General features: G+C 48.4%; 13 protein-coding genes across 13 annotated transcripts; 7 read left to right on the plus strand and 6 right to left on the minus strand.

Moving 5' to 3' along the window:
* Positions 1 to 55: 55 nt before the first annotated feature.
* BDV27DRAFT_122004 (uncharacterized protein) lies at positions 56 to 1,740 on the minus strand. The gene is made up of 3 exons (XM_032065513.1): positions 1,398 to 1,740; positions 610 to 1,345; positions 56 to 552 (listed from the first exon to the last, which is right to left on the minus strand). Exons 1-3 carry the CDS (start codon positions 1,446 to 1,448, stop codon positions 464 to 466), a joined length of 876 nt encoding a protein of 291 aa, XP_031931675.1. The 5' UTR covers positions 1,449 to 1,740; the 3' UTR covers positions 56 to 463.
* Positions 1,741 to 3,546: 1,806 nt separating this feature from the next.
* On the plus strand, positions 3,547 to 5,426 carry yap1 (putative bZIP transcription factor AP-1/Yap1; the record flags this gene model as incomplete). Its single annotated transcript, XM_032069874.1, has 3 exons — positions 3,547 to 4,020; positions 4,082 to 5,211; positions 5,276 to 5,426. The coding sequence occupies 3 exons, from the start codon at positions 3,547 to 3,549 to the stop codon at positions 5,424 to 5,426; spliced, it is 1,755 nt and encodes a 584-aa protein (XP_031931676.1).
* Positions 5,427 to 6,645: 1,219 nt separating this feature from the next.
* BDV27DRAFT_141816 (uncharacterized protein) lies at positions 6,646 to 11,896 on the minus strand (the record flags this gene model as incomplete). Its single annotated transcript, XM_032069875.1, has 7 exons — positions 6,646 to 8,491; positions 8,594 to 8,670; positions 8,803 to 8,946; positions 9,817 to 10,472; positions 10,576 to 10,622; positions 10,829 to 11,402; positions 11,464 to 11,896. 7 exons carry the CDS (start codon positions 11,894 to 11,896, stop codon positions 6,646 to 6,648), a joined length of 3,777 nt encoding a protein of 1,258 aa, XP_031931677.1.
* Positions 11,897 to 12,650: 754 nt separating this feature from the next.
* Positions 12,651 to 13,801, minus strand: BDV27DRAFT_167620 (putative NAD binding Rossmann fold oxidoreductase; the record flags this gene model as incomplete). The annotated part of the gene is made up of 2 exons (XM_032074544.1): positions 13,456 to 13,801; positions 12,651 to 13,391 (listed from the first exon to the last, which is right to left on the minus strand). Exons 1-2 carry the CDS (start codon positions 13,780 to 13,782, stop codon positions 12,651 to 12,653), a joined length of 1,068 nt encoding a protein of 355 aa, XP_031931678.1. The 5' UTR covers positions 13,783 to 13,801.
* A 106-nt stretch (positions 13,802 to 13,907) lies between these two features.
* Positions 13,908 to 14,336, plus strand: BDV27DRAFT_122014 (uncharacterized protein). The gene has a single exon (XM_032065514.1). The coding sequence runs from the start codon at positions 13,945 to 13,947 to the stop codon at positions 14,155 to 14,157; it is 213 nt and encodes a 70-aa protein (XP_031931679.1). The 5' UTR covers positions 13,908 to 13,944; the 3' UTR covers positions 14,158 to 14,336.
* BDV27DRAFT_141818 (uncharacterized protein) lies at positions 14,323 to 16,690 on the plus strand (the record flags this gene model as incomplete). Its single annotated transcript, XM_032069876.1, has 9 exons — positions 14,323 to 14,359; positions 14,547 to 14,561; positions 14,615 to 14,770; positions 14,827 to 15,302; positions 15,368 to 15,629; positions 15,679 to 16,104; positions 16,162 to 16,268; positions 16,332 to 16,431; positions 16,548 to 16,690. The coding sequence occupies 9 exons, from the start codon at positions 14,323 to 14,325 to the stop codon at positions 16,688 to 16,690; spliced, it is 1,722 nt and encodes a 573-aa protein (XP_031931680.1).
* Positions 16,691 to 17,306: 616 nt separating this feature from the next.
* On the plus strand, positions 17,307 to 18,590 carry BDV27DRAFT_122020 (uncharacterized protein). The gene has a single exon (XM_032065515.1). It carries the CDS (start codon positions 17,601 to 17,603, stop codon positions 18,198 to 18,200), a length of 600 nt encoding a protein of 199 aa, XP_031931681.1. The 5' UTR covers positions 17,307 to 17,600; the 3' UTR covers positions 18,201 to 18,590.
* A 1,344-nt stretch (positions 18,591 to 19,934) lies between these two features.
* Positions 19,935 to 20,649, minus strand: BDV27DRAFT_122022 (uncharacterized protein). The gene has a single exon (XM_032065516.1). The coding sequence runs from the start codon at positions 20,537 to 20,539 to the stop codon at positions 19,943 to 19,945; it is 597 nt and encodes a 198-aa protein (XP_031931682.1). The 5' UTR covers positions 20,540 to 20,649; the 3' UTR covers positions 19,935 to 19,942.
* BDV27DRAFT_122023 (uncharacterized protein) lies at positions 20,640 to 20,991 on the plus strand. Its single transcript, XM_032065517.1, has one exon. It carries the CDS (start codon positions 20,804 to 20,806, stop codon positions 20,975 to 20,977), a length of 174 nt encoding a protein of 57 aa, XP_031931683.1. The 5' UTR covers positions 20,640 to 20,803; the 3' UTR covers positions 20,978 to 20,991.
* Positions 20,992 to 21,407: 416 nt separating this feature from the next.
* Positions 21,408 to 22,336, plus strand: BDV27DRAFT_153802 (oxidase ustYa family protein; the record flags this gene model as incomplete). Its single annotated transcript, XM_032071855.1, has 4 exons — positions 21,408 to 21,633; positions 21,708 to 21,827; positions 21,881 to 21,999; positions 22,058 to 22,336. 4 exons carry the CDS (start codon positions 21,408 to 21,410, stop codon positions 22,334 to 22,336), a joined length of 744 nt encoding a protein of 247 aa, XP_031931684.1.
* Positions 22,337 to 22,464: 128 nt separating this feature from the next.
* On the minus strand, positions 22,465 to 23,379 carry BDV27DRAFT_153803 (uncharacterized protein; the record flags this gene model as incomplete). Its single annotated transcript, XM_032071856.1, has 2 exons — positions 22,465 to 22,767; positions 22,837 to 23,379. The coding sequence occupies 2 exons, from the start codon at positions 23,377 to 23,379 to the stop codon at positions 22,465 to 22,467; spliced, it is 846 nt and encodes a 281-aa protein (XP_031931685.1).
* An 828-nt stretch (positions 23,380 to 24,207) lies between these two features.
* On the plus strand, positions 24,208 to 24,468 carry BDV27DRAFT_153804 (uncharacterized protein; the record flags this gene model as incomplete). Its single annotated transcript, XM_032071857.1, has 2 exons — positions 24,208 to 24,280; positions 24,359 to 24,468. 2 exons carry the CDS (start codon positions 24,208 to 24,210, stop codon positions 24,466 to 24,468), a joined length of 183 nt encoding a protein of 60 aa, XP_031931686.1.
* A 465-nt stretch (positions 24,469 to 24,933) lies between these two features.
* Positions 24,934 to 27,305, minus strand: BDV27DRAFT_36339 (GMC family oxidoreductase). The gene is made up of 2 exons (XM_032076438.1): positions 25,110 to 27,305; positions 24,934 to 25,016 (listed from the first exon to the last, which is right to left on the minus strand). Exon 1 carries the CDS (start codon positions 27,245 to 27,247, stop codon positions 25,574 to 25,576), a length of 1,674 nt encoding a protein of 557 aa, XP_031931687.1. The 5' UTR covers positions 27,248 to 27,305; the 3' UTR covers positions 24,934 to 25,016; positions 25,110 to 25,573.
* Positions 27,306 to 27,342: the final 37 nt, after the last annotated feature.

The raw sequence follows: 27,342 nt of genomic DNA on the forward strand, positions 1-27,342 counted from the left end.
GCATGGGATATCTTCCTAAAATAGTATAATTAAATATCTGAGTCATTTACTACAATTTATAGTGACATTTACGCAAGAGTCTAGTTCTTTAATTCTCCAGAATTTGGGTCGCCCTATCGGATCACTACTACGGGAAAAGCAGCACGTTGGGCAATCAAAACCTATTTTCCGATAGACGTATCGTCATAATACCTAACAGGATGGCGGATTAGAAATGATCGCGTGCAGGAGGGACGCCAGAGACTCATGGGGTAAAGAATCACCAAAACCTTGAAGCCGCGTTCTATGTACGACTACTCCTTGCCTCGACAATCATGAGATGACTTATCTGCCACCAACAGCCTGTTAGTAATGGGAACAATAGATAGCTTGAGCAAAAACAGCATATGAACAATAAGGAGAAAAAAAAAACCAAGCCCATCATATCATGGAAAACCCCTGCAAAAACTCCAAAGCTACGTCATCAGTAGCCTTCGTCCTCGGCTTGTTGATACACGTGTCGCGTCCTGGTGGGATCTTTGCGCATCTTTTGGCCAGACCCAGTGAAACCCACTGCCGATGTAAAGATTAGCCATGGCCCTATCGGGCACTAAATCGTGAGAGGCATACCTCGGGCGTTGACACTGTCTCCAGTTCGGAACATGCTCTCTTTCCGTCCCAACTTTCCCTTGCTGGCAAAATCCTTCCACTTCATCTTACCCGCCTCAAGTTCCCGGTTGGCTTTGACCTTCCGAGGCGCCTTTGCGGGACGCGCGGAGCCATCGCCTACCTTGCTTGGCTCATTCCGCGCCTGATTCGCCAATGCGGGGTTGATATCTGCAGCTGCAGAGATCACGCTCGAGTTTGGCAGCTGAGGTGCTGGGGATTGGGATGCGGAATTGCCTGAGCTTCCATCAGCCTTGCGTTTACGCGAATCATTGCCAGAGATAGGCCTGAGGTCTTTTGCAGTTAATGATTCCACCGTGCCGTAGGACTTGAAGGAGACCAGGTAAACAGGGTTGCTGGAGGAACCGGTGATGGAGGTAATGCGGGCAGGGTAGAAGGAGTTGTCGCCCGAAGTCCAACGGGCAAGGACATGTTCATTGACGGAGAAAGATGCCGGTGGGGCGGACTCTTCCGTCTGCTCAACTGTTGGCTTTCGATAGCCCGTCTGAGACGTAGGGTAGTTATCCCGGGGTCTTTGTTCTTTTACCGGAAGCGATGATTTCGACGTGGACGGTGCGGGAGGTTTGAGCTCGGCGATGGAGGTTTCGGTGAGGTTAATAAGTTCTTCCAGCTCAGTTTTGAGACTCTGAAGTTCCGTGTTATCTGGATCTACCTGCAAACTCGATTGGACGGTTTCAAGCTGCACCCACTGGGTTAGAAATCAAAGTTCAACAACCATTCGACAGATATACCTGTAACTTGAATTCCTTGACCTCGGCCTCTAGAGCTGCCACGTCCGACATTGTGAAATAATAAAACTTTTGAAAGAGGAACAAATAAGAAACAAATAAACAAAATAATGAATTGCCAGGACAGGCGAAAGAAAATGAGAGAATGCGCTAGCTATTGAAGGAGACCAACGTTGGATGTTCAAACTATTTGCAGATGGCGATGGCAAAGATAAGACCCAAAGAAGAAGTTGGGATAAGATAGTGCACGTTCCCCTTGTGGTTAGTGCATCACGTGAGGGGCCCTCTGCAGGTGGGATGCACTCCAGATATCTTCACCATCAGTTGATATAGGAGTGGATCTCCCCCCCCATTAGCTTAATTACTTTAAGAATCTACAAACTACACTCATTGTAGTTAGAAGGCGATTGGGGCACTGGTGACGATCTCAAAGTGATGACTTGAAATTTAATATCACGTCACCCCGGAGATTCCAAGGCATTGACCGATGAACGGAGATTCATCTTGTGGAACAGAGTTAAATCCTGTTGCCACTGGTGCTCACGAGCTTACTTGTGGCGCAACCACCTTGAGAGATCCAGGTCCTTACCGTGTTTCACCTATCAAAACTATTGCAGCAATTACCCAACAATGGTAGCAGATGTCGGGGTTACAGGGGGATGCGTTCTTTGAGACCTCCCCATTTCGTCGATCTACATAAAACGAAAACTGTTGATGAGTCACGGAAGACCCGAACTCGGAGGACATTGGTCCAATTGTTAGATCAATTTGGACCCATCTGGGAGGATCTGACGATAAGGACGGATGTTTCACGCTGACATCTATCCATGGGGATAGAACCTGATGATATTCCTGGACTGTTTACGTGTAGAAAAACGAACAAGACAAATGATATCATAAGAGAGGGTGAAAACTGCGAAAGGAATCAACATGAGGTGAAGAGAAAAGAAGATAATATCTCCACAAAAAAAAAAGGAAGAGTCCATCTTATCAGTCGACCGAGACATCCGATAGTAAAGCCACGATGTGGAGAGACTTCGGGATGGGATCTGCTGAGTGGCGGGAACCAAACGGCTTTAAACACGAGGGAATGGAAAGCGGCAGAAAATGCGAAAAGAAAAAAGAGGGTCTGGCCTGATTTCTAAGCAGCATTTGGGATTTTCTGGTTCCGAACTAGCGCTCACGATCCGTTGCGGTGATTGGTCTCGATCAACAACCCTGGGGTTAGGCAACCAATAGCCACGCGCTAAAGGGGCTGCCGCTCTTTCGACGACCAAAAGAGTGGTACCTCAGGCTAGTCACTGCTGTACCGCTATCGAATGACTGCAATGCATCGGCTCATCTCTTCCCCTCTTACGCCAACTCGTCCTCTTCTTTCTTCATCCTCCCCCCTGGTCTTTTCTCTAGCACTCGTTTCCCCCCCCATCGATTGGTCCCCTGTCCGCCTGAAGTAGGCACCAATTGATCTGACGTATTTCGATCCATTCTCAGCATTTCTGCTCCGCCTACTGCTCCGTTTCTAGCCTCATTCGCCTCCCTCCGAGCCCCTCCTTTCTCACACCTTGCCCTGAACCTACCTTTGGATCAACCTGCATCTTCTTCACCTCACCTTCTGTTTTGATCATCTCTACGTGTCTTGGAGCACCTATTTACCGTGCGCCGGGGTTGAGCTGCTTTCGGATTATCCTGCTGCTTGCCCGGTGTCTGTACATCTCTTCCGACTACACCAAATTTTCCTTAACAGAAAATAAGTTATTTGTTCTTTCCTTTGCCGGATTTCAGCCAGTCGCTTCCCAATTTACACACTGTAGTTGGAAGCATCCCTCATTTGATATATCCTTGAACACTTAAAAAACCTACCGCGTTTTCCACAATCGCTGTAACGCCAATTCTCGACGCTACGTTTCTTCAATTACTGCCGCTTTGATTATTCATCTTGAATCCTTCATCACACAGATATCTTTTCATCACTGGTGACTTCATACGATAGAATAAACGGGCGGGAAGCCCGGCCTTGCTATCACAACGGTCCAAACAGCCAAGTCGAGTGTTTGATTCGGATTTGATCGCAGGTCTATCTCAGCATACGAGTGGCCCCGGCGTCTGTATATTTTCGCATATCTATTCCGCTTCGGAAGATACGACAATCACGATGGCCGATTATAATACCCTCTATCATCAAGGCCTCTACCTCTCCCCCGATCAACAAGACCTTCTTCTTGCCGCTCTTTCCTCAAATCAACCCCCTCAAAAACAACAGAACGATAAGCAAAGGTCCCAAGCGAAGACAGACCCAGACAGCACTCCTGGAAACATGTCGTCTGGCAGCTTTAGCATGTCACCCGGATTCAATAAGACGCATCATGGCTCCGGTGGGTTGGGTTACGGAGATGATGAGAGTCCTTTCCTAGACTTCAATCCGGAGCTTGACTTCGATTTTCCGGGCTCCGAGAATCTAATTGGTGACCTGCCGGGAAGTCTCCCATCTGAGGAACACGAGGTAGGCGAAAAGCGGAAGGATATGTCGGACAACGAAAACGAAGAGTCGGGAAAGAAGCGCAGAGAAAGCGATGACAAAGCAGCGAAAAAACCAGGTAGAAAGCCGTTGACTTCAGAGCCTACTTCGGTATGCATTGGAATCTGTGGAGTAGATTGATCGGGGTTTGTGTTACTAACGTGCTTTCTAGAAGCGCAAGGCGCAAAACCGTGCAGCGCAGCGCGCATTTCGTGAGCGCAAGGAGAAGCATTTGAAGGACTTGGAGACCAAAGTGGATGAGTTACAGAAGGCCTCGGACGATGCAAACCAGGAGAATGGACTACTGCGCGCTCAGGTCGAGCGTTTGCAAGTGGAACTCAGGGAGTACCGCAAGCGTCTCTCATGGCTGACTACCGGCAGTGGAATCTCTGCCATGAGCGCTATCCCAAGCGCTCATTCTAGGAATTTGTATGGCCTCAATAATAATGACTTCATGTTCGACTTCCCCAAATTCGGAGACCTTCCCGGAGGACACATCTTCAATGGCCCATTGACCAAGTCAAACCAAAATAAGCCTAGGAATGGTTCTTCTCCGGCGACAAGCGACTCCCAAGTTCCAGGTGTTATGACTCGGGAATCACTTAACGGCTCAAACAACCAGGGAGTGCCAACTGCCAAAGCCGCCAATAGAGTCTCCAACAACCCCTCTCCTAAGGTACCATCGGTGTACAATATCAGACAGTCCGCATCGTCACATGATTCGTCTAATTCTTGTTCTCCATCCTCCTCATCGGACTCGCACCAGAGTCAGATGCTGTCTTCAAATGGCACATCGCCGGAGCCGACATCAAATTCGCCTGCCACGAAGCTTAGTGACTGTGTTCAAAATCATCATGCTTGTACCTATAGCACCATTGATGGTGAGGCCTCCTTCTGCGCACAACTCGGCATGGCGTGCGGCAATATCAATAACCCTGTTCCAGCTGTGAGAGGCAAAAGCGAGAGCGTGTCGAATACCCCTAGCCAACCCAGCAGCAACGACGAACAAACGGCCGGACCTGGACTTGACCTCCTGGCGCAGCAGAATGGGGGTCAGTTCGATCCAGTGCTCTTCGGAGACTGGCGAGAACCTCAGGATGCCATTCTGTCACAGGACTTCGGTACCTTCTTTGACGATGCCTTCCCCTTGCCAGATCTGGGAAGTCCGTCTCACAATTTCAATGAGGTGGCTAACCCACAGCCACCGAAGAAGGATTTGATTGCTGAAATCGACAACAAGTTGGATGAGGAGGTGGTGCCTGGGGAGGACAAATCACAGATGTTGTCTTGCACCAAGATTTGGTATGTCCGGCTTGATTTTGGTTCCATGAATTATCACTGGTATACTGACTTTCATCTACCGTAGGGATCGCCTGCAATCTATGGAGAAGTTCCGCAATGGCGAAATTGACGTTGACAACCTTTGCTCCGAGCTGCGTACGAAGGCCCGCTGTTCGGAGGGTGGTGTAGTTGTGAACCAAAAGGACGTGGAGGACATCATGGGTCGCGTCAAATAACATCCTTCGCCATCGGACTATAATGCGCAATCCTGTGCTGCAGATTTTGATACCCATATCTATGATACAACACTGCAACTGACGTCATGACGAGCAAGGGATCTGGGGACTATCATACTCGCAAAATTGAGTCACATACGCTCTGGTATATGTACCATCTACTCTTATTTTGGGATCAACATTATCCGACGATATGTATTTGTGAGGTATCTGTCGTTTCATGCTTCATTTTTCCCTTTTCTCTTCGGTCTTTTGTTTCATACAAGGCGAACGGGGAGGCACAGTTTGGCTATAAACTCATTACTGGTCTCGGCTTGGAAAGAATGTACACTGATGATCAGATCATGCGTGCTTTATTTCCCCTTACCGGCGTACAGTAAGTTGTCGGCTGGACGGCTGGTTATTCAAAGAAAATTTTCGGATAAGGCGCATTTGCGTTGTGCTGGATATGATCATATCCGAGGTCTGGGGTCTCTAATTTTACATACTCCTTGGTTCACGGTTTACGATGGTTGTGCCTATTCATGATTGATTCTTTTTTCCCTTCTGTTAATACCATCAAGGGAGTTGTTCATGTTGATATTGGAATGATTCTTCTATTCTCTACTCTGACTTGACAATATCTACAACCTCCGTGTAAGCTTGAAACATCCAAACCAACCTTTCAGATAGACGTTACAAGTAGATGAGAGAATACCAAACAGTTCCGTACATGAAGCTCAAGGAACAATAAAGCTACAAGGGTATCGATATTGGTGCGTCCAGGAAAGTAGGGAAAAAAATCTTAAAATACAAAAAAGTTGCGTTGATGTTGACGCTTTTTTTATGATTTTTTTTCTTCTTTTGATCCGTCGCTTTTTTGTCTCATTCCCTTCCATCATCGCACCATCTTCATCTCAACCTGCACTGCACTGAACGGCACCAACAACCTTCCGGTAGCCCGGGCTAAAGAATCCTAGGGGGTGACAAGCGTCTACTAGGAACAAGGAAATGAAGTGTAGTGTTTCACGTACATCTCGCTCAGAGAAAAACAACGAAATGGGAAAGGAAAATATCACAAGAATAAAAATTAGGATATGAGGGACCGATGTGACTTCAACAGAACACACGGTGGAGAAAAGTTGAATGTGAAGACATGGCCGGCAAAAAAAAAAAAAAGCGTTAAGAATTTTCGAACAGAGAAGAAACAAGGAAACACGTTAAACCGACTCAGCTATGCTCAAGCATCGCCAGCCGCAGCGGGCTTCTCACCAGATGGTGTCGATGTCGATGGAGCAGGTGAGTCAGATGTAGGTCCTCCCTTGTTGAAACCGCCGCGACCACCGCGTCCGCCTCGACCACGATCGCCACGACCGCGGCCACGTCCGCTGAATCCACCACGTCCCCGTCCTCCTTCACTGTCGCTGGCACCACCGCTCTGGTATCCACGCTGAGAAGTGCTGCCTCCCCGGTTGCTGCTCTGCCATGTGCCAGCATTGCCGCGGTGGCTACCACGGTCTTCAAAGAACTTGATGTTAGGCTTACGAGGTTGACCGGGGGGTGTGGGCTTCTTGTGCTCTGGGGGCTGACGGTCGAGAGCAGCCTTGGCCTCTTCGACACTGTTGAACATCACAACGTGGTTGTATTTACCCCACTTGTCCAACCTGACTATCTTTGTCTTGTCCTCCTCTGGGAACAGGTCACGAACCGCCTGTTCGTTGTCAACGTTCGACACGAAAAGTCCGTTGCTCTGCTTCTTTTCAGGCCTGGGCATAGGCGACTCGGATGGCTTCTCAGGCTGTGCAGTGCCGTTGGCCTCTGCAGCCTTTTCAGGCGATGTAGGGGCGTGTTGCGAGGCAGCTGGGCCGGAGGGCTGGGGAGTTGCAGGCTTGGGGATCACGGGAACTGGGGAAGTGCGAGCGGGGGCTGCAGCGGGAGCCTTGGCCTGTCCCTGCTGAGGTTGAGGCTGCGGCTGTTGAGGGGCGGCAGGACGTCCGGCAACGGGCTGGGTCTGACCAAACTGAGGAACAGCGGGGCGGGTTGCTGGGGAGGCTACACCAGGGGTACCGGTAGGCACAGGAGGATTGGGCTGTCCAGCAACGGCAGGCACAGGAGGCTTACCGCCGCGGTGTGCGAAATTGAAACCCTGGGCGCGCATTTCCGTCGCGATACGGCCGCCTTCAATCTCAAGGACTAGGAAACCGAATGCTGCATCTGCAAGGTTGAAGTTCCACATGTTCTTGAAAGCACTTTCATCGACCTGACCAGCTGCGTTTCCGGGGCCGGTAGGTCCGCCGAACGGGTTCCCACCGTTAGCGATAGTAGGCATCTTCTGCACCACATCGAGAGCATTGTCCAAGAGCGTCTTCTGAGCTTCGTTAGAAGCAATCGCAGCCTCGACCTCACCGCGCACCGTCTCCCAAACATCGTTGAAGGAAGCCTTCGAGGCGGCCAGCTTGCCTCGGTAGTGGTCCAATGAGGGATTCACGGAGAATTCGTTGTAGGACGAGCCGTAGCGGAAATGTAAACCGGCAGAAATGGAGAAATCAGCCTTCAGGGTCACAGATAGCTGGTTAAGCATTCCCTCGCGCGCGGGTGACGCATGGGTGACGAATATACGAGTTTCCGATGGGTCGTACACACGGTTTGCTGTGTCAATTAGCTCACCCATTTGCAGTAAAGTCGTCCACATGGTGCCTAGGCCACCCGCAATAGTGGTCTTGCCCTCGCCGTTATCGAACAGCTTGTGCATAACCACTGCACCACCCAATCCTAGCAGACGAAGCTTGACACCACCTATATCCAGTAGACGCGAGTTGGCCTCATCGATAATATGAAGGTTATTCACCTTATACTCTCCAGAGCGGAACTTCTCCAGCACCCTAACATCTTCACAGGCACCCCAAACGGTGTATACAGGGACATCAAGTGTGAGCCGCTTGTCGAGCAGCATAGAAAGCTCTGAGAGGGGTAGCTGGTCGGGGGAGAATCGTTGCTTAATGGATTGCTGGGGAGGAGTTTGTGCGATGGCCCGCTTCACATTTTCAGGAAGCAGTGGAGAGTATTGGGCCACATGCTTAAGGGTCCTAATTTTGGATACCCAGCCGTCAGTGAATTCAGTTCCAGACACCGAAGCCCCAACGTAATCTGATCCGTAGATAAGCTCAAATATCATGTGCATTACTTACTTTTCGGCAATCCGATCCAACGATGTGTCATCATAGAAGCCGAAATCACCGGTGTGGATGATATGATCTGCACGGGCCTGTTTGGCCAACTCATTCAGAGACTTCAGATTACCTGCGTAACACAAACGGAAAAAAGAAACCCCAGTTAGCCAAGCGCATCTCTATCACCACGTCTCTATGGGTATATGCTAGGGAAGCCTACCTCGAACATCCGCAATGCACAGAACTCTGACGGGGCCGTTCTGAATGACTCGGCCGTTGTTTGGCAGAAGAGGGGTGGCGCCAGGTACGGGACCAGTAGCACCGTTAGGGAGAGGATAGCCTTGCGGACCGAAGTTGTGCGGAGGGCGGGGCTAGAAGAGGAGCACAGTGTCAGTAGGCATGCTTGTTCTGTTGGCGCGTGCAAACGCGTGGTGGGCGAGCCATGACGTTGGCCAGCTATCTGCACGGGAGAGCAAATGGCGGAGAAGTCAAACAGAGAGAATACATACAGAAGCCATGAGTAGGATCTAATCAAGGGGCGGAATATGAGAGACGAAGGCTTATAGGTGGTGATGAAGCGAAAAGGAGGGAGAGAAGGAGAAAGAAGAAGAAGAAGCAAAAGACAAGACGGCAAATGAACAGGGAGAAGGAAAGCTAAACACAGCGGCGAAGCAGTTTGGATGCAGCGAAACTCTTGGGGAAGAGTGTCACTGACCTGACGGGCCACAACAACCTGAGGCCGCGACCGCTTATGTAATCTCCAGGGGTGTCGTTGCTTCCTTGGTGCCTGAAAAGGATCATATTAACTACTAGTAATGCATCAGTGCAAGGGGTCGCCCATGGCCAATTAGCTAGAGAATGGGTTTTTAAACGACTTCAGTGGTCTTGTATCTGAGCTATGGCAACGATACCTGGCTTAGTAGTAATACAGCATATAAATCTTCACTTTCAAGGTTTGACTACCGTCGTTCTACTTTTTATTCACTGTTCGCAATGAAGGAGTTATAGTAATCTTCAGTACTCATAGTGTTACTCTCATGGCAAATCCAATGTCAATGCAGAATAAAATTTGACTTTGTACTGACAAGCGGCCTCACCAACACATTGCAGTGTCATAGCTCCTCTCTTTGCGTCTCAAAATCCTCTTCACCCAAAGTGTTCGGTAATTCCATAGCGCCAGGCACAGTGCTCCAAAGAGACCTGGGCCCATTCAAAGCCATCAGCGCAAAATGCCCACCCACGGTCGGCCGAGCACGACACAAGACGGGCACCCCGGGACTTGCCCCTTTAGCTGACGTGGCAACATAACGATCAGAAAAAGGCCAATTATGCTTTCCGTTGGTCATAAACGTCCACAAGTCTTCAACAAACTCATCCCGGGTTTCCAAGTCGAAAGTGGCAGCCAGCCACATATTCCAATCAGATTTAGCCCAGTCCTGACGGCTATCAAGAGGAACTCCATACTCTCCTCGGACCGACTTGAAAAATGCGCTGGACATCTGGTGAACCTCTGGAGAAAAAGTGCCAAGGTCAAGCAGTACATCTGGATATAAATTATATGGAATTTTCCAGGAGGCTGGTTTGTCCGGATATTGTAGCACGAAATGTGTTTTTTGTCTATCGGTTCCAAGCCGCTGGTTGAAGAAGAGGTCTGCACGCTCCTTGCCAATACGGGAGTACTCAGTAAGCCCCGTCAATTGGCCGAATGCCTTGATGCCCACTGCAGCCTTGATAGCCAAGTTCGTTTCATTAGCAAGCGGCCCTGCAGCATCATTGGAAGACAGCTGCTCCGCAATGTCAACACCATTGTCAACCAGGTAGTCCGCGTAGGGCCTTATGATATCCTGGTACTTGGCCACCCAATTCTTATCGCCGGTTGCGCGCACATATGCTAGTGCTAGGACCATCAAGTTACCGCATTCCTCAATAGGCATTGGCTCGGCTTGTTGGTTGTCATGCCCAGTAGCATTGGGGTAATGGGAGCCCATGTCATGAATTACATATGGCTCCCGCCAGCGCCCCGCTGCAAGGTATCTCATCATCGGCTCTAGCAATAATCGTATGTAGTCAGGATTCATAACGTAATAGATGGGTAAGGCAGGCATAATAACATCAACAGTATTGAGATTGCCATCGCTGGAGAGCTCTTTCACAAACGCCATCGTATCATCGATATCAAGTGAATCATTAGGAATAGTCAGATCAATAGCCCCATAAGCCTGACGGGTCGATAGGGTAACAATGTCCGCATACTTCTGGCCTGCGATTGCTTTGGCTTTAGTAGACAGCTCTGAGTCAAACTTCAGCGATTCCTGGAGAGCATCCTGATAATCATCCAGAAAATAGGTGACTGCATCAACTGTCCCTGGGTAGTTGGCCCTATAGTATCCCGTATATGGCGTCCCGAGATAATTGACTGCTTCCTCTCTCACGTAGCCAACAGCAAATCTCATGGACTGACTGCCAGTAACTATCCCTAAGTCATGTGATAGAGCTACAATTCCCCCAGGAAACCAAGCATCATCGCCATTCAACTTCCCTGTTTTGATAAAGTTGGAGCGTACGTTCTCCCACTTTCCCGATGCAAAGGAAAGTTTTGAAGTAGGAGTTGAACGGGATGCAAAGATAGCCTCACCCCATGTTGCCATATCATTACGCTCTTCATACAGGACAGAATTATTGACACCAAGGGAGAAGATAGCAGTAGTATCTTTCCTCTGGAAGTTTCCGTAGGTGTTTTCGTGCTTTCCTACCCATCGGTCATCAATACTAGAATATATCTGAATGTTGTTGGAAGAAGCCGTCGACAATGAGACTGTTAGATAGCCTACAAGCACCTGGATCAGCTATCGACATGATTATCATTGATCATAGATAGCGTTTCTTACTGAAAGGGAGAGACTGTCGGAGATGATTGAAAGGCGACACAGGTGAAAAGAAATCTAGGGTGAAAGTCACCGGACCAGCAGACAGGGTGAATATTGAATGGGTAGAAGTATATTCTGCACTAGAAACGACAGCTGGGAGAATGTCATCACCTGCATTCTTCCCATTCATCAAGCTGTACGTCTCTCCGTCAACCCGCGCCATCACTGACCAGGAGAGACTCTGTCCGGTCCAAAACTGAGGCTCTGCATACGGCAAAGTCTTGACTTGATCGCTAGGCATCCATGCCGAGAGATATGGGTTTCGAACTGCCAAGGGGTAGGAAGGAGGCAGGGCTGGTCGATAAATTACGGAGTCTCGCTTACGCGAAAACATAGAGATGACCGTCATAAAAAGGGTGCCAATCCTTAAACGATCTCGAAAATCAAGATACATGATGGCTGGAAGCTTTGAGTACCTTCCTGTCGACAATTATAGGGATAAAAAAGATAGATGTGGTGACTTCGGCGGTCAGCCGGGCGAATAAGATTGTTGGTTATATGGTCGTCCGGAGGAACTCCAGGCGAACAATCCGTGAAAGACAAGAAGAGCTCAGATCACATCCACGCGGCAGTTGGCGTGGAGAAACAAATGAATTCGTCGATCAGTTTCGTCATTGGGGTGATTCGTCATGCATCGGAACGTCCGGTGGGCTGATGGACATGCCGATCTCTGTGACAGAACAGTAGTGGAAGTCTGTTCATTTGGCTGTTCTTAGTACAGTGGACAATTATGGCTATGAATCCTAATACATTAATCTTTTTAAGGATTTATTCGATCGGCTGCCAAGAGAACCCAAGGATGCGGGGTACGTTGACAGGAGTTCTTCGGAAGCTATACAAACTTGAATGCTCTAGTTCCATAAATACTAGTACTACACATTTATAAAAGTCAACGTGGTATATGAAACAGTACGAAGTGAGGCCCTCAAGCAAATTGATATTCCCATCAGGAGTTGCTGACAGCTTGAACTGGATAGCTTTCTATCGGTTGGATTCCTTTAGACAATGGTCTCGACTTTTGCTTTCTCGCTTCCTCAGTAATAAAACTTGGCATTTTGACAAATCGACATATATGCTATGAAAATTCCTTTCTCATAAAAAAAAAATAAACAGTCCCTTCCTATAGTGGTTTCATTCAGCTCCCGTTTCTACAGCATAGGCTTCTCAATCCTCCTTCCAAGCTCATCGAAGTGAATTTGCTTCCCAGTTACTAGGGCCTCCTGGAGGTAGGCACCGATTTCCACAGCCTTAACCGCGTTGGTTAGTTTAATCGGAAGAGGGGTGTTGTCTAGACAAGCAGCAGTGAACTCATTCGCCTCCTTAACGAAAGCAGCACCGAATCGGCCGATGAAGTTGCTAGGGACTTCTCGTGTTATACCTCCGGAGTGATAGAAGTTGACAAAGTTGCGCTGAGGGTTGGTGTTGACAGATAATTTACCCTCAGTGCCAATAACTTCTGTCGTGTCTTCCTGGCCGTGTGCCATCATACGAGAGCAATAGTAATAGGCGATTTTGCCGTTGTGGAATTCGACAATCCCTACTGCATTGTCATAGTCGTTGTACTTCTTCAGCTCCGGCTGGACAGCTGTAATTCCGTGGGCGGAAATGCTTTTAGGGACCGAGTCGTCACCGAAGAACCACAGGGTGAGATCGATGTCATGGACAGACATATCAACAAAGACGCCTCCGGACCATGCTGCATATGCAACATAGAAACCTGAGGGGTCAAATTTATCACATGTCTGGCTTCGAATGATAGAAGGTCGACCGATCAAGCCTTGAGTGATTTTGTCGTGGACCTCGCGGTAAGATTCATCGAACCGGCGAGAAAAGCCACACATGACTTTGAGATGAGGCTTAGTCTTTGCTTTCTGCACCACCGCTTTGCACTGTGACAGGTGTTAATATATGTGTGGTGCAAGGCTTAAGCCAACGTTAACGGTCTAGACTTACCACTTCAATATCTGTTGATAATGGCTTCTCACAGAGGACGTGGAGATCACGGTCAATAGCTTTAATAGTCTGCTCTGCATGAACAGATGTCGCTGTACCAATGGCTACTGCCGCTAGACCGGGATGCTCGAGCATCCTGTCGTAGTTATCATAGAGAGTCACACCATATGGCTCCAGATTCTGTTTGCCCCAAGCAATCTCTGCAGGGTCAGGAGAGAAAGCTGCCACGAGCTCAGCACGAGGAGTGTGATGCAAAAGGTTAATGACATGGATCTTGCCAACACGGCCCAGACCAGCCATACCGACTTTGAGCTTGTGGACGGACATCTTTCAAGGCGGCGTTTCAGATGAAAATCACAATCACTATACAAGCAGAAGAAAAAGGTTATGGGATAAGATGGAGGAGAGAGATGTTGCGAATGGAATTCCTGAGCTGGTTATTGTGACTTGAGGTGCACCTTTGCGCGCCTTATATATACACAGGAGCACATGGAGCTCGCAAAATGGAAAACTTGGCCTTTCTGGTGCGAGGCAAGAATATCCGTCTGGTATGCATTTTTGATATCTTGGAGAAGGCCCACAGCAGGCCCGGTCGGGTGTACTGTTGGTTGTATAACTCCCAGCGCTTTTATTTTTGCCCAACTGAAGTTGAGGGTATACTTGGTATGTGGGGAACGGAAAGAGTTGCCCTCTCTCGCATGAGATGGAGATACTTTCCCTTTCATCCCGATGGGGTCTACCGACACCTCAGGCACTCACACCGCCGATCCCCAAATGCATGCGGGGTTACATGGATGTGGGGAATCCCATCAAGTGGAATTCACTTCCTGGCAACTCTCTCCGTTCCTCATTTTCATTTGCATCGTTATGACTCCTGTTCGAGAAAAGAGGAGTCGTCTAGTCAGTGGCTGGTACTAATTGTCCAATAAGAGCTCCCCTTGATTCTCCTTGTCTATAACGACTACTATACCACTAATACATACGTACATTAAAGCTAACCGTTGTCCTAGTCGGAGATGTAGAGGTAGGATGAAGGGTGACCATCTCATAGATCCACGAGGATAGCAAGGCTAACCTGGAATTTGTCCCAGCTCGGCATCTCAAATGTATGTATGATCCACACCCTCATCATCAGCTCAATGTTTTACTCGGTTTCTAGGTGACACCGATTCCCCTATCTGTTATCACTGCAAACAAGCTGGGATCGATTGTGATAGAAGCTTCAATGTGAGGTTCCGTGAAGGCTTAGGTCTGAACAATGACCACGATATTGTATTTCCAGAAAGAGGCATTTGGCCACATCCGATAGGGCCCCGTGAGTAGTCCAGGTTGACCAATATCATGTAGGAATCTCAATTAACCCCGTTCAAGTTCAATTCCACGATGAAACTACCGCTATCAAAGAGCTATACTGTGTCGATAGCTCGGATACTTCCTTTCACCCCAATGGCAGCTTAGACTCTTTGTACGATTCCAGTTTTAAAGCCCCAGCTGGGCTATATCCGAGTCCTGATCAGTTTGAACTGCCGGTGTCGGAGCCTCCCTCAGGACCTCGATCATCTACAAGTCCTTCCACACCACACCTTTATAGTGAGGATCTTCTCTTAAACATATTGTCTCTTGATGCCTTAATTTGGCGCATCTCAACTAACCGTGTGTTCGGTAACGGGACAGCTTCTCAAACCCAAGGGATACCCTTGTATCATGGAAACGATCGTGGGCCTAGTTTTCCTTCATCGCCGAATAGGAATATGCATGAGAGCAGATCCGCTGATGCTCAGAATACCTCTTTCAGTGAGAGGGAGGCCGCACTTATACGCAACTATGTCGACAATATGGCCCTTTGGGTGAGTGAATCACAGAGAGGAATTTGTTTGTTGAAGACGCAAAGAAGGCACTGATAGATCACAAGGCCGATATTACCGATCCCCAACGACATTTTGAGATCGAAGTTCCATTGAGAGCACTTGAGGAGCCGGTATTGCGTTATGCAATCTTTGCGTTCTCTTCTCGACATATAGATAGACAGAGACAAAAAGACATATCGGAAGCCCTACAATACCATAACCGTTGCCTCCAGCTTCTTATTCCCGTTTTGTCGGGACCCAGGAACAGTATCACAGATACGGTTCTTGCAGCGGTCGCAATTCTCCGGCAGCATGAGGAAATGGACTGTACGCTCAAACGCAACAAATACATCTGCTCCAGGCTTACCCGAACTAGGTGAGGACAATCAGTTCCATTTGACAGGGACAACCCAAATCTTGAATACAGTATCATCGTTCGGATCGAGCGGAGGTCTCGGTGAAGCAGCAGCTTGGTTATGCCTGCGCGAGGACATTTACATATCACTCATTTCGCAACGACCATTACAAACGGATTTGTGCCGTTTCAAAAATTCGAATGTCTTCTGCCGGGAGGACGATTTTGCTTGGGCGAGTCGTATGGTCTTTCTTCTAGCCAAGGTACTCAAATATGCATTTAATTATGATCGCACTGTCAATTCTTCCATGCTAGAAGACATTGGTGAGGAGATTGAGAATTGGAATACCAGGAAGCCGCCCACATTCCAGCCCATCCAACATGTCCCTCGTAGCAATGAGGCGCATAGAAGATTTCCAGGAGTCTGGATGCTGCTGCCCGTCCACGGTTGGTCCCCAGCTTGAGTTTTCGCTAGTCACGCCAACTCACACATGTGTATTGTAGTGGTTGGCGTTCAGTATTACCATATCGCTAAAATCATACTCGCATTTTCCTATTGTCCGAGCCCATCTCTGGCATACGAGAGCTTCAAGCAATCGCGCAGCATAGAGGTCAGCCTTTGGAATCAATCACCTGTTGTGGAAAGATGATATAGTGACTGACTTCTTGACTAGAAAGTCGTTCGAGGCCACCTTCTTACTGTGCTTGGCTTAGCAAAGTCCAATCCACGGGCCGAAAACACTCTTTTCACTGCGCGGCATAGTCTAGTTTCTTGTGAGTTCTACGCGATCCTCGTTGCCACCACCAGTATAACCACGTTGGCCCCACCTTGTTGCTGTTGTCTCTTGTCTTTCACATGGTTGCCTCCTACTCTAACCATCTACTTGTAGGGGGCTGGATACTCCGACATAGGCAAGATCAGGAGGCTGCCGAAAATTTGTTAAGAGACGTGGAGACAAGGACTGGCTGGGACGTGTCCCAATCAATTCAGTCACTGAGAGAGCAGTGGTGTGATGGGTCCGATGATAATTGACTTTAGGAGCCCAACCGTGTCGGGCAAGTAGGAATCTGCAGTATTTGTGGAAATCGATTGGTGATTTCTCGTATGCCGCTAAAATTGGGCAGACTTTCATTTATTATATTTCTTTCTTCTTTTTTGTTTCTCATTTATTTCCTCCCATCAAACCCTCTCACCTAGTAGCCCAGGCGAGTCGCTCAGGTTGGTACAAAGGATCCGCTGTCATGACGGATACTGATCCTAATAAGCAAAGGATTTGTTTCTAGCCCTATCGTCTATAATTCCGGTTGTTGCTGTGTTTGTTTGCTAACGAAAACATGAGAGCGGTGAAAGACTGAGATGGAGAAGTATAATGACACCATACCCTGCATTAGCCCTAACGCTCTACGATCTCCAGCCGACCTATCACAATGGTCTCTTTTATCAGGTTGACAGCCACCGGATAATATACGGCGAGAAAACCATGGATCTTGCATCGTGTTGGCGCTCTGACCCATTTCTAAATTAGGACCTCCGGAGATCTCCTATCATAAATCACATCAGTGAGGCGTATAAAGCACAACTTTGATTTGTCTGTCGTTCCGATAACGGCTCTACGTGTATCCGCCGAATCTATTAAGCTCTACGCTTTAAATGCAATGTGCTAAAACCCAGCTTCTGGAATCTGCTCTCTCACATTCTTGGCTTCCCTGTGAATTGCTCTTGACAAGGATTATGCGTGTCTTGCATTCGGAGTAATGATAATTGGCAATCACGCACCACCAGACTAGCGCTGGTAAAAAGCAAGTCGATCTTTCGCACTCTTCATCCTCTCTAATTCCCACCCCTCTTCGGAAAATTATTTTGATCGTTAGGCTCAAAATCAGGTATTTGGCCTCAGTTATATCCTGTTTTGGCAGTGTATATCACTAGTGCAGCCGCCCCAATGCCTATATTCCGCCACCTGAGATCGCGGCTCTCCTCGTCGTCATCGCCTGCAACTGAAACAAGTTCTGTGGAAACCCATACCTATTATCCTACCGACGGGGAATTTGTTACTGGTCCAACAACACGGAAGTCACACATACCCAACGCCGCCCAACCGACAAAAGAACCTCAAGCACGGCTGGAGCCCGTATCTAGCTCATCATCCCAAGAGCCGTCGTTCTATTGGCAAAATATCGACCCGCCGGCGCCCTCTCACCGTTATCAACGTCTTTCCTCTTACAATAATCGACTCTCGAGACGACCGTCCAAGTGGAGGCCCATGATGCTCCCCAACAGCAATACAGCCGCTATGAATAGTGCTCTCCCAGGCTACAACTCCGTGAGCGGCTCTGTCGTAGTGGACTGTAACGGGCTCCCCTACTTTCTGTCTCCTCAGGAGGAACAGGAAAGGAATTCAAAGCTGCAGCGTGCCGTTCAAGAAAGAATGATGGGGCTTAGGCGAGAGACAGAATTTGCTTGGTCACAGCCATGCCACGGTGCTACGTTACCAAGATACTCTCCGCCAACAGACACGCACTTACGTTCATATACCAAATGAGGTCACCAGAAATGGTTCGAAACGTGGTACGTGCGCGACCAAAGTGAGACGTCAATGATTCTGAAATTTTATACGTTTTACTTAGTTTGAAGGGGTATCAGCAGCTACCTTTTGAGTATACACTTGACACCACAGACAAAATGTGTGAGCCAGGTGTACCAAGTGGAAGGACCCTAGGATGACCTCAGGATAAATTTATGATTTATGACAGTGACGATGGAAATGCCAGCGGATTGGGAAATGATTTTGATAATAAGCACAACGTTTACTTTGGGTTGATATGGCCATGAGAATGCCTACCATTTTGTATTTATGTTTCTATGCAAAGCGGGTTTTAGATCGACCGTAGAATTTCTTTCCTATGCGTGTATGATAGTTGAACCTCCTTTTAAGTCTTACAATTTCTCACTATTCTCCCTATTTGTCTTGATACGAAATGTGTAGGTAATAACTTGAGAAAAGTTCAACGGGTCTACAAGCCAAGCTAACCAAAGAGATATCAGGAGAGTCAAAAGTAAAAGACAATGATGATCATTATCTAGATACCAAGTCATGATGTTATAACCTGTCTGGCATAATCATTATTGACGTATACATGTATCACGATAAAATCATCGAATGCCTGCGCAACAAGCGCTAGTGAGTCATTTGCAGTCTATTAGCTCCTCTTGTCAGCAAGCAAAATGACCAGCGTCCCCAAGCCATCGTCAGGCTAATACCTAATCGTTTTCAGATCGGGATCTTCTATACAATCAGTAATCGCCATTGCGCAAGGACTGCTCTAAGATAATGATACCGTCTTCAGCAGTACCTAACATTTATCACAGGTTCGTCAGTGGAGGGTACGAACAACACAAGCCAGGTATTTCCAATCCCGAGAGTCTGCTCATGGACTTGCTCCTCTCCTCTCTTTGTACCCCCTCAGACTTCTCCATTTTGTAAGCAAGCGATAGTCAAATGCCATCGTCGCTTCAGCATATAAATAATATCAGGAATGAGATGGTCTTTCGGTAACCCTGTCCTTAACCCACAGGGTATCAGGATAGTATCATCATTAAGGCCAGAGATTCTTGTTACGATTTGCAGACGGGTATAGGATATAGTCAGGATACCCCTCAGTGGCCCCGTACTTTAGAGTATCGGGATATCATAGTCATCATTAAAGGATGTGGTTTATTCGGCTTCGGTCATGAGCGATCAACTTGGTTTCAGATCCAAGGTGGTATTCATGCTCAGCTTCAGGTGACGTTGTCTTGCCCTTTTCTTTCCATGACTATTTAGGATGCATCTCATGCTCATCATTAGGATAAGTGAAAACGACAGCCTTATGCTCAGCCAGATAGTCAGATTTAGTCTGGTTGATGCTTGTTTTGTTGTTTTAACTGTGTCCTTCAGGGTTTGGTTATCAAGCTTATTGTTAAGGCAGGTATTGGAAGGGAGACTTTGTGGTTGCCGATGTGGCTTCTCGCTGTGTATTTATAGAAATATGGGCAGTTAAAAGGGTACTTGTAGTTGTGGGACGATAACTTTTCGTTTGTAACAGTGATCCAGTGAATAGATAATGAAGTGGTAGTCATGGCATCGTCACGTTTAAGCTAGTCATAGACTTGCCTCAGGCCAGAAAACGTTCTCACCATCCGATAGGGACTAAGTTACTGAAGGTGTGTACTCCAAGATATTAAAACCCAGTAATACAAACCACCATCTCTCCATACTACAAGCAGTGTCACCCACGTTTCCTATCACTTCCTCGTGGCCAAAATCAAAACCACCGGCCACGAGAATGCCCGCCTGGCGTGCAACCCGCCCATTTCCCTCTCCAACTGCGCCCACAACGGCTTCACATATTCCTCCTCCATCCCCTGAAAAGGGTATATATACTCAACGAACTCACGAAGTTGACTCACATTCCAGTCCTTCCTCCAGAGACTCCTATCGTCCCTCTCGATAACTACCTCCTTATCTGTGACACTACTCCTCGGCTCCACGGGAAAATCGCACGCCTCGTTACCAAAGAACCCCAGAGTAGTCCACTTCGTATTCCACTTATGTCGCACGACAGACCCCCAGTCCTCTTCCGCAAAGGGGATATAATCCAACCAACTGGCTATGCCATCCGCCACATGCTTCCATCCCGCCGCGTGCTCCGGGCTCCCTCCGGTAATCACGCCCGAGAAATGATGATTGATTATCCTGTCTAAGAGTGGCTGACACAGTGCCGCATACTCGAGCTCCGCGAAGTGTGCACGTCCATAAAACCACACAGCCAAGGTTCCGCCAGGCTTTAGGAGGGCATGGAAGCTTCGCAGCGCAGACGTAGTATCCATCAGCGGGAACATGAGTGCACTGACGACTAGGTCAGCGGAGGCGGGCGGATACTTGGACCCCAGGTCTTCTCCTTTTGCAACGGCAAAGGAGAATCGGGATTCAGAGCCGTTGGTTGTTGACAGGAAGTGCTTGGCATAATTGACGTGGTTCTCGTTATTGTCGCTTACGACGACATGGGAGAACCTCTGGGCGAGTTTCACGGAGACTTGGCCCGGTCCAGCGCCGACATCGTGGGCGACGGAGAAGTAGGGTGGATTAGAGTGTGAGTGTGAGACATGGTAGTTGTAGATCAGGTTGTAAAATGCATCTGTGTATTTGGGGCGTGTGGCGAGGTAGCCTTTCCAGTAGTGGGATACATCGTCTTGGGTCAGTTTCCATACATTGGCGGAATCGTCATCCTTGTTGAGATGGATTGTTGCTGTGCTGAACTGTCTGGTAATATGGGATAGAGCTGATAAGCGGCGGAAATGGCAGCGTTTTGAGTACGCAAATGAAGCTGTCAACTTCATCGCGAGTTATTTCTGAAGAGTCATGATTCTAGAGAGGAAAGTTGGGGGGTAGGGTAGAAGCTTGGATAAGCTTGCAGGACGGACATCAAAAGCAACGACTACACCGAGATATCAAATTCCGTAAAATGGTAAAACCGGCTAATCTGGTTGATTGACTACCGCACACTGCAAGAGCCGAAGTGTGACGATGCTTTAGCTCTGCAGAAGCCCCGTCGGATGCTCCGCTCGTATCTTCGCACGGCCGATCCTTGGTGGTATTGTCAATACTGCCCCAGTGTGTAAAATTGAACCAGCGTCTCAGAAAGAGAGAGGTGAATGATAACAACCAACATCCCCTCGGAATTATGACTTTTGAGAGCAAGAAGCCACCATGGACACCACCAAGCACGATTACTCTCCCGTAGCTTCGTCAGATATAGAAGAGTCCCTAATCTCTGATGAGCAGCGGCAGCCCCCCCATAGACAGAATGCACGATCCTTTTACTGTCACTATACTCTCTATTCCCTATTATTGCTGTCAAACATTGTGCTCTTTGGCCTCTGGTGGCGGGCTACTCTATTGAGTGAGGTGTGCGTACGACCCAAGTTATCTTATTGTATGTTGTTTCCCCCCTCGAACATGGAAATCCAGCACAACTGTATATCAAAACAAGACTGAACCATCTCACAGCCCCCGCAAAACATGTCATATCCTACGAAAAGAGACGTCTCAAACGTGACATCGAAAATAATGTTTTCACCGGCGACCCTCGACCCGAATTTGACGCAGCATGGAAACACCTACTAGAGCGTAGGCTTTCCACTCCCCATCTAACCCAATAGTCACTAACCTCAAAAACCTAGCCATGACAATCAACATTACCTCAGAAGAACTATCCAACCTCCCAGACCCAAGCATTGCATTCAACGATGGGACCGGCTACATCGCAGAATTAGCCGTGTACCACGAACTCCACTGCATCGTGCGCCATCCATCCATCCAGACCCCATCGGAAATTACAGCTAACACTTAGCCTTCAGAAACGCATCCGTCGCCACTTCCACCTCGACCGGTACTACCCTAATATGACCGAAGATGACCGTATCCGTGAGGAGGCTCATATCGACCACTGTCTCGAGTACTGGCGCGAAGCAGCCATGTGTCGCGGCGACACGACCCTCGCGACTTTCCGCTGGGTAGACGGGCTACCGTATTCGCGGGTGTATAGCGATCACGAGTGCGTGAACTGGGAGGCGCTGGATCAGTGGGCCAGGTCAAGGATGGTGGATATGAGTGATTATAGAATGTTGGTTCAGTAAATCTGACTGGGTTGTTGTTGGACTTCTTTGTTCGAAATATGCACATATATATATATATATATATATGCCACTTGCCCACGGAACAATATTCATTTATAACTCATTAATCCCATGTAAATCATCAAACCTCAAGTAACAATTCCCGTATCCGTCGAATTCGCCCACTTCTCCGCCCACTTCACGACCTCATCATAGTCCCGACACTGCCGGCCCTGCCCCCATCCACTCGTGGTATGCGTTTGAGGATCCAAAACCTCCATATTAGTATCCGCTGCACACATCAACGTCTGTCGGAGATAATCAAAACAATGCCGGATATGCGACGGAGCCATTCGCGTTCCCGTCTGTTGGAGGTAATCGTCCGGACGCTGAGCGCCCTTCGCTACGTCAGATTCCTCAACGGCTGCATAGTAAGCCACCAGAATTGCGTGCTACGTAACCAGGATACCCGATTGTCAGAACCCTCTAACAATAGCGGGAAATGTAGGAAGTTTACTAACCAAGCAATGCAATTGATGAAAGACAGCGATGTTAGAGATGAAGGGAGCGATTTCAGGATGGTGGATGAAACCTCTTCCGACTTGTTTTCCCCCACCCGTATACATTAGAGAACCGTGTTTATCAATGTAGCAGGGGATGACTTTGAATTTACCTGGGATTATGGAACTCCAAGCGGCTTCAGACTCGGGCGTTGGGCGTTGGGAAAAGGTGAGATTATGCTCCCAGACTGTTTTGACATTGCCTTGGGGTACTAAGATGATCGATGGACTCAGTATATTTCCATTCCTCATCTGCTGGATGAGGGGAATGCGTTTCTCACGTATAAGTCCATCCCACTTGTTGACTGATAGTCTTTGGCCGATGATCAGGCCCAACGTGAGAGCTATTGTGGATGTTACTATCACTTGGATGATTACTGCCCCGGTTCTGGTGCGAACTGGAGAAGTTTGGTTAGGGATTGGGATTGATTCCTCTGATTCCCCCCATCGGGTGTAAGTGGTTGTTGATCTGATACCCTTCTTTGAGGAATGGAGGGGTGTCATGATCTGAAAAGTAATTAGTTTTGTTGTCTACGGAGGAATATGCGGAGTACGTACACACAACTACAACAACAACAGTTTGAGTATAGCTACGGTATGATACATATCCGTAGAACTGTAGTCTGTATCATTCAATACAGTACCTGTCATAACGTGTTACACTCCCTTTTGGGGGGGGGGGGATGGGATATGAGAGGATCGACAATGGGCCCGAGAACCCCTCACAGAGACACGAGGGGTTACATTGTGAAGGATTTTGCCTAAACAGACCGTAGTGGCGACTAAGGGACAGGGTTTTAGATATTGAGCACAATATACAAGACCGGAAACCCCAATTCTGGACTATCAAGCTCATATAATTGGAGGAAATACCGACGCTAAGCTTTTATCCTAACCAGGGAAACATACCGGTGATCATTGAGGTTGATGCTGGAATACTAACAATGGATTAGAGAGCAATCAAAGTGCTCGATATCGACCTAGAGACTCGTATTCATATTCCATATACGTCTGTATGCATGGAGCCGCTCACCGAGAGCAAGGCATTACGGATAAGCATGGGCTCGTAGAATCTGCCGTCTCTTCAGTAGCCAATTAGTATTGACCGCAATACACCAGAAAAGCACAATGGATCTGCAACCTATCACCCGAAGTGTATTGTTCTGCTTCAGTGTACGTGCTTACTGGATTACCTTCATGAGTTGGGCCTCGGGCATCCGGTTCTTCTCACCGTAGTGCATATATAATTCCCGATCCTCAAATATAAGCCCGCAACAAACCCCTATCCCAATCAACAAACAGACACGAGAGAGAAAGTCAGAGCAAAGAAAAATGCGAGCCACCACATACATCTCCCTCCTTATGCTCGTTCTGGGCGCAACCACGGCCTTCCCTACTGGGAGCGGTACACTCACCCCTTTTCTCTTATATAATATAACTCATAAAGGATTCGTGAGCTGACGAGTTCTATCCCAAAATCAAGCTGTCGCCGACGCCGATGATCTCGTCCGCAACAGTTGGTCGGAAAAGCGCAGCGAAGACGCAGACGATTTCGTTCGCAACAGCTGGTCGGAGAAACGTAGCTCGCAATAGCTGGTCATTCTGGAGTTCTCGTCAACGGGATCAGAATCGATGAGTCTGGCTTCTGGGGGGCAAGACAAAGAAATGGAATAGAAGGGAAAATTTGCTTAGTGCGATGCATTATGGTTATAATGTCATGTAGATCCTTGCAATTTAAGGAGCGATGTATGTGAAGAAATATTGAATTCAAGTTTCAACGCTCGATTGTCGCTGAATCGTGGAGCGCTTGGGCCCTCATTGCTCTTCATCAGATTCATGAATATATTCTATATGACTCGTACACGTCTCATGGTAATTGCACATATCATTCAATATGGTGCGGTCCGCCCATTTACGGCACGGGCGTCGATCGCCGACGGGGACGCGGGATCAACGTGTTGAGTTAATTAGGCGCGAACCCTAATTTGATCTGTACCTTTACCATTGAGGCAATGATACGCAGCGACAGTTCGTATTACAGGGTGGTACATATTTGTAGCACGACGTAGGATTCACCCGGTAGTCCTAGTATGTATCCAGGATCCTAGAGTGCGCAAGTGAGCTTTCAGTTGCGCCAATGACTAGGTAACTAGATATTAGCATACGTACACACTCTTCGCAGTAACTCCTTGTATGTGCTATAGGGTATATACGAGTAATGTACACCTCCTTACCGAGTCACATAGATAGCTGATTGGTGGCTTAATCAAGGTACCCTGCTATATCCATGAAATGCCCGGAACTACTAGGCGAAGGATCATCATTTGAGATGGCTCCGCCATTGCCGCTGAGATTGCCAACTTAGTGCAATTACCTGGCATGCAGATAGTCGTAAGTACATGATGAACTAGGATGTGCTTCCATGACCGACAGGCAGTCACAATATTGATTGTTTCACACTCAAATTGATGGTTTTGGGGCACCGTGATGGTTAAATGGAATTTAGACTGGGTTTTGGATTTATAGACATGCGTCTACCTGTAAGACTGTCTATTCACAATGTCTTTTGGTTGAAAGTCAAAGCGCTTGACTGAGGACTCTATGAACCCATGAGCTCAGGGAATAGGCGATGGTAACTAAGTGTACATAGAGAAAGCAAACTATCAAACCAACATGTTGATGACCGCATGAATGGCGATCATGCCTGAGCGTCGGCCCCGAGAATAATGTCTGCAGCCTGCTCGGCAACTGCATAAAGAGTCGCCTGCGGGTGTCCACCGATACTCAGCGGCAGTATACTCGCATCTACAATGCGAAGATTATGGACACCGAAGACGCGGAGGTCCGGATCGACTACCTTGCCCATGGCGGCAGTACCTGCTGGGTGGTGGTGGGCCAGACCAGTCGCCCGGATCCGTGTCTCGAATTCATCATTCGACGATTGAGATGATAAAGCTGGCATTCCGGGAGGAGGCACCTCAGCTTCGATATAATCTGCTAAGGCGGAAGTGTCCAGCAAAGCCTGCATCGTACGTCGACTGCCGTGGATCAGTGTAACACGATCAGCTTCCGTGTCAAAGTAGTTAGAGTCGACCAGGGGAGGGTCCGTGGGTAATGGCGACCGAATACTGACGGTTCCTCGGGACGTTGAAGCGAGTAACATGACCGAGGTCATAATGAAGCTGCCATCCATAGGAACACCAGGTACACCAGCCGGAGCATAGGCAACTAGAGTTTCGACGAGCGGTCGCCCAGGTTTCAAGAAAGATTCGTCTGCAGGGGAGCCGAATCGCACGTTATCATTATGCGTTGCTGCCCCCAGAATATCCCTCGGTACGTCCTGGTTAACAACCCAGTCTCCAGGGAAGCCCTTCATAAACGCAGGGTCTGAGAGGACGGGGCTGCCTAGGGCGAGCCCACGCTCTGGATTGCGCAACTTGTATAGCTGGTAGAGCGCAAAATGATCATTTAAGTTTTTGCCGACCTCTGGCGCATCGATGATACTTGGAATTGCGTGCCGGGATAGTATATTGGCTGGTCCAATTCCCGATAGCATGAGGACCTGGGGTGTCCGGAGAGTACCGGCTGCCAGGATGACCTCCTTACGTGCATTGAAGCGCCGGCCATCCGACAGGAGCACTGCAGAAGCAGTCTTTTGTCCATTCTGGTCGCCGTCCGTAAATTCGACTCGGTGAACAATAGCATCCGTAACCACCTGCACACCTTCCAAGCTGTACGCTTGGTGTGCTGCTTGACGCTTTCCGTCGCGCCAGGTCTCTAGAAACTCAGAGATACCAGACAAATTTCCAGAACAGCCATCGGGGTTATATTGGACCCCGATCTCGTTCCAAGCATCCTTTATTGGCTCCCGAAGGGGGTACCGTCTGTTGGGGTCACTAGCAGAAACCGAAGTAACATGAATAGGTCCCTCAAATCCGTGTTGCTTGGGGTCTGCTTTAGAGTCAAAGAACGACTCCGACCTGCGAAAGTACGGAAGTAAACCGTCGTAGCTCCATCGCTGGTCGCCGACTATTCTGGCCCAGTCATCATAGTCGGTCGCATCCCCGCGACTCCAGCCACCGAAATTAATTACACTTCCTCCTCCGAGGGCCTTCCCACTATGGATAGTGTGCACTCGATTGCCCGTATTCGCCTGAGGCTCGGTTCCATAGGTCCAGTCGAGATCAGAGCCAAGGAGCGAGAAGACACCCGGGAAGGAATGTGTGTTGGAGTTGCTGGAGGGGTCACTGCCCGCCTCGAGAATGAGAATGTCGAGTGATGGGCTGCGTTGCTGCAGGCGTGAGGCGACCGCGCACCCGGCCAGCCCGCCGCCCACTATAATGTAATCCGCTTCTAATTCTGTTGATCCCATAACTGATGTGGTTGTGGTTGTGGTTGTGGTTGTATGGAATGTTAGAAGCCAGATTGTCGAGGAAGTAAGAGTGGGTAGATTGGGGGCCTAAATTT

This window comes from Aspergillus caelatus (genome assembly GCF_009193585.1).
Source record: "Aspergillus caelatus strain CBS 763.97 unplaced genomic scaffold BDV27scaffold_20, whole genome shotgun sequence".
In the NCBI taxonomy this organism is placed as follows: domain Eukaryota; kingdom Fungi; phylum Ascomycota; class Eurotiomycetes; order Eurotiales; family Aspergillaceae; genus Aspergillus; species Aspergillus caelatus.

What these genes read in the sequence shown, in the direction of transcription:
- BDV27DRAFT_122023 (XM_032065517.1), top strand. Translation starts at nt 20,804, where the DNA reads ATGGTAGTTGTAGATCAGGTTGTAAAATGCATCTGTGTATTTGGGGCG.
- BDV27DRAFT_122022 (XM_032065516.1), bottom strand. Translation starts at nt 20,539, where the DNA reads ATGTTCCCGCTGATGGATACTACGTCTGCGCTGCGAAGCTTCCATGCC.
- BDV27DRAFT_122014 (XM_032065514.1), top strand. Translation starts at nt 13,945, where the DNA reads ATGGAGCTCGCAAAATGGAAAACTTGGCCTTTCTGGTGCGAGGCAAGA.
- BDV27DRAFT_122004 (XM_032065513.1), bottom strand. Translation starts at nt 1,448, where the DNA reads ATGTCGGACGTGGCAGCTCTAGAGGCCGAGGTCAAGGAATTCAAGTTA. An exon ending in TCAAGGAATTCAAGTTACAG is followed by an intron (nt 1,346 to 1,397) that starts GTATATCTGTCG and finishes CAGTGGGTGCAG; the next exon opens with CTTGAAACCGTCCAATCGAG. An exon ending in AGACAGTGTCAACGCCCGAG is followed by an intron (nt 553 to 609) that starts GTATGCCTCTCA and finishes TTACATCGGCAG; the next exon opens with TGGGTTTCACTGGGTCTGGC.
- BDV27DRAFT_122020 (XM_032065515.1), top strand. Translation starts at nt 17,601, where the DNA reads ATGCCTATATTCCGCCACCTGAGATCGCGGCTCTCCTCGTCGTCATCG.
- BDV27DRAFT_36339 (XM_032076438.1), bottom strand. Translation starts at nt 27,247, where the DNA reads ATGGGATCAACAGAATTAGAAGCGGATTACATTATAGTGGGCGGCGGG.